The sequence below is a fragment of the Pundamilia nyererei genome, unplaced genomic scaffold, assembly GCF_000239375.1.
Source record: "Pundamilia nyererei isolate P.nyererei 1_Seehausen unplaced genomic scaffold, PunNye1.0 scaffold00042, whole genome shotgun sequence".
NCBI lineage: Eukaryota > Metazoa > Chordata > Actinopteri > Cichliformes > Cichlidae > Pundamilia > Pundamilia nyererei.
The window spans coordinates 3,145,254-3,149,619 of NW_005187443.1; the positions used below are offsets into that span (position 1 = coordinate 3,145,254).

Here is a 4,366-nt window from a genome sequence, read left to right on the forward strand (position 1 = left end):
AAAAAATCAAATCCACAGTGACAGACTGAGCGACATCTGCATTACTGTAGACGTCCAAACTTCATCTGACTGCCCTTCATCTCTTTTTCTCCTACAGAACCCAGAATCTCTGGACTCGTCCATCCAGAGTGTGCTGTCGGCCCTCTTCCCACCGTTTGAGGCCACAGCGCCCATCGTCCTCTGCCAGCTGTTTCGCACTATTGAGGAACGTTATCACGGTGATGCTCTGCAGTGTTTACTTGACTTCCTGATTCCTTCCAAACATGTGCTGGAAAGTGTCCAACAGGCAGCATGTGTGAGTAGAAATCATATCTTGTGTCTTTGTGAAGTCTTCCATATGTTAAAAGGTTGAGGGGTTCAAATAGTGTCAACTGTCCAAGTGATAAAGGCTACCCTGCAAACTTGTGCTGCTGCAAACGTCTTTTTCACTGTATAGAAGTGATTAATAAAAATTGTGATTTATAAGCTACAGCATACTGTAGACATTGTTTTGTTTTGTATAGAAAACTTAGGCTCAGTCAGAGCATCAGATGCCCACATGAATCTAAACGCCTCAAATTACACCAGTGGTAAATTCAGTTTTACAGTATGATCAAAAGATTTACTGTAGATGTCCAAACTTATAAGCAGGAAACACAGAACCAAACAATCAATACAGCAATGCAGTGAATTAAGTAGACAGTAATTTAGAAACAAAACTGCATTGTAAGAAACCTTATTTGATTTTTTCCTAGGCTGGATACTCTGATGTGGTTTTCCGCTGTGAGGGCTGGCCTCTCTGTCTCCATGACAAAACGGTCATCCAGTTAGCGCCCGTTAACCCCTTGCTGTTGCGTCCTGGAGACTTCTATCTTCAAGTGGAGCCTTTTGGGGAACAAGCGGCACGCATCGTCCTCAAATGTCTTCTTGAGGAAGGATGTCGAGAAGTGGAGGAGACCCCCATCCCTGAAACGTCTTATCCCTGCATCTTCACCGAAGACTGGCTGCGGGACATCAACGAAGGACGTGATGGAACTCCTTTGTCACGGTGTTTGCTTTGCACAGACCAAGGTGTAATTAAGTTGCCGTGGGCCAAAATCGCAATTCCAGAGTTTTTAGACAAGCCTAAGATCATGCCCACCTGTCAGAAATCTCACCCTGAGCCAAAGCAGATTTCAGTTCCCATCCACTTCAACTCCTCCACCCTACCAGTTGAAGCCACGATTCTTCCAGCAAATGACAGGATGTCAGCATCATTAAGACCCGCAGCCTGTTCTTCCAAACTTGTCAAAATGGAAGATAAAAGAGGGGCCCCGAAATCCTGCTCCAAACCATTAATCAAGCCGGTGGGTTGGGTTTCTCCTAATACCTGGGACAGTCATAACTATCAAGAGATTGAGGGTGATTATGTAGACCTGGTGGATATCGACAAAGGGAAAGAGCTTGTGGATAAACAGAGAGACAGGCTTCCAAATCCAACCAATTCAGTTTTGTTCAAACCTGTTAGACCACCCCCACCTGTGCCGCTTGGGAATAGCGTTCCCTGCGGACGCACGCTTCAGTATACAGAGGAGCGTTTTACACCATGCAGCCAGGGGAAGCTGGAGCAGGACCTCACTGATGAAGACATGAAGTGCAGGTACAGAGATTCATACCTGGCGGCACTGACAAATCCAGTGCCTTTTGAGAAAGGGAGTGTAGACCTCCTGGCTGCCTTGGAGGAGGTCGGCCTGACTGAAGATGGGGAGTTAAAATCTAAGGCTAAAATTGGTGCTCAAAAAGACCAAGTAGGAAACTATTGTAACCACTGTAAGGAACCTGTGTTTGGTAATGAGCCCTTCCCTTGCAAACACTGCCATGAGCCAACACCAGCAAACTTAAAGCCCCACCTTCCTAGTAAATGTGAGCCGGAAAACCTCATGAAGGAGTCGCCCATAATTTTGAAATCAACCCCTGGTTTGAGCCAAAGTCAGAGAGTTCAGACAAAACTTATTTCTCACCCATCAGGACATTGTGCTTTTATGCATCCAGTATCAGATGTGTCCTCGGGGACCCCTGGTGGTGACCTGGAGTCGCACCAGAGGGGGAAGGATGTGAAACCATCAGGCAAGCACAAAGTTAAAGTGAGGTCTTTGTCCGCTGTCTCAGAAACTCCTACAGGGAGGCCACTTCTCTATAAGCTCAACAACAGGAGCCATAGTGATATTTGCCCTGAAACAGTCACGAACTTAATGCACTGTAGGCAAGAAGTTCAACTTGATGAGGAAACTCTGAAACTGGAAACAGAGAAGTGTCTAAAAAAAGGTAAGTGAGGGATAACATCCATGCGACTCAACAACATTGTTATTATTTTGTGCACACAGCCATTAAAATGATCGGTTGCTCCATGTTCAAAGGGGCTTTGAAAGAATGTGCTCCAGTGAAGGTCACAGTTCACGAAGGCTCTTTAAAAGAGGGTTCAAAGGTTAAAGATCAGGTTTGAGTATGATCTTCCTCTAGGGATTCTCCCAATGCTGTCTGGGTTCTCTGGCAGTACAGCCACATTTATGTCATTCCCATTATCAAGGGAGTGAAAGGAAATAGCATGCTGCACACCAGTGAAAGAAAGGGCCTGAACCCACTGGGTAGAAAGAAAAAAGCAGAGCATTCTTGTAATGTAGAGAGACAGCATAACGTGCAAGAAGGCAGTTTCTCTATCCTCTGCACCCAGTGGCATGTGCCCGCAAGCCCTCAGAGGGGCAAGTTGAGATCTTGACTGGAGACATGCTTGTCACGGGCTGTTAAAGTGGCAAAGAGAGAGAGGACAGATGAGGCCTTGTTGGCTCCAAGAGGAGGCCAACTAGTAAAAGCAAGATTTAGTAGTCAGACCGCCGCTGTGTTTTGTTATAAAGACCATGTCCAGTATTTAGAAGTGGTCTGTGAATGTCTGTGCAGCTGTGTAACTTTAAACATGTTAAAGATATGGCTGTTAAAATTATTAATTGCTGTTGTCATAAAAGGGCAAAGGTTACTGGACAGAAAATGAAGCTGACAGTTTACAGGAAGGCGTTGCACGATCTTAGAATAAAGTCCCTCAATAAAAAACAGTCTAATGGATAATTAAAAATATATGATCATTTTTCATGCTTGCTGCCAAAAATCATGTTTTGAGTTGTCACATTTATAAAACATTCAAAATATATAAATATATTTTTTGCTTTGTCAGATTCTCAGCCGAGCAGAAGTGAAGCTTTGTCCACTGCAGAGGGGCCGGGTACCAAACTCCACAACTTAAAGACAGAAAGTATATCCTCTTCTGACACTCAGCATCCCTCGCAAGAGTCAGCTTTCAGGAGGATCAGTGGCCTGCTTGAACTGGGGATTGTGTGTTTACCAGGTAATTTTGCACTTGTTAGTGTATGACATGAGAATATATTATTTTGCAATGTGATTTTTCACTGCAAAATAACCATTTCTGGCATACAGTACATGTTACTGTATGCTTCAAATTTCTTTTTTGTACCTAAGAAGTCAAATACTGCACACAACATGACGACTTAGCATTTTAACAGGTAAAAACAGTTTTTATTTGATCAGAGGATGACATCAGCGGCTTCTGTGTCATTGTAAGATGTGATGGATCAGATGTTATAATTATTATGTGCCTCAAAAAGCTCAGCAGAAGCGAGTGACGCCTCAGTTTTCAGTGTTAAACATAAAAGGTTAAATTTAATGTAGCCTTGACTTCCTGTGACTGAAAATTCATATAAAGAAAACTTTTACCACTTCATGGATTTATTAAAAGCATCTTCTCCATCATGTCCATCCGCAGGCAGCAGGGACAAGACTGGCAGGGCAGTTGTGGAGGTCCATGGTGACAGGATGGGGTGGACGTCCCCTCTTGTGTCAGCACAAAGCATCTGTGAATTACTGCTCTACTTACATTCTATACCAAGGTACAGTGCTGAAAGACTGAGATGTATCTCTAGAGAAAAAAGATAACATTTCTGCAGTTAACAAACCTGTGAGAATGGAGTTTGTGCTTTGCAACATGTGGGAAGCTGATGTCTTCAGTGTGCCAGAAGAGGAAAATACTTGCTGGCTTTTCATTTAGCGCCTGTGATTATTATGTTATGAAAAAGTTCTACCACAAGAGGGCAGCAATATATCATTTTCAATATTTCCAGTGGTCAGCAGGAAGCTGTGAATAATATTATGCATGACCTCATATCCACACCAACTGTTCTCCTATGGGTAATTAGTTTGTATAGCAACAGTTCTACAACTGTACAGATTTGACCTCTGCATATAGCACCTTAAGATCATTTGGCAGTAACATGGCTAATGTTTACTGACCGGTGGCCAGTAAACATTAGCCATGTTACTGGTCTAGTAAAGGGCAAATTAG

The 4,366-nt window shown here is 43.4% G+C and overlaps 1 protein-coding gene across 1 annotated transcript in view; it reads left to right on the top strand.

Moving 5' to 3' along the window:
- quob (quattro b) overlaps positions 1–4,366 on the top strand; it is a 26,303-nt gene that overhangs the window by 9,402 nt on the left and 12,535 nt on the right. Inside the window, 3 exon segments of the mRNA XM_013910393.1 lie at positions 98–295; positions 735–2,283; positions 3,791–3,964. Of these exon segments, the coding sequence (XP_013765847.1) occupies positions 98–295; positions 735–2,283; positions 3,791–3,964 (1,921 nt within the window).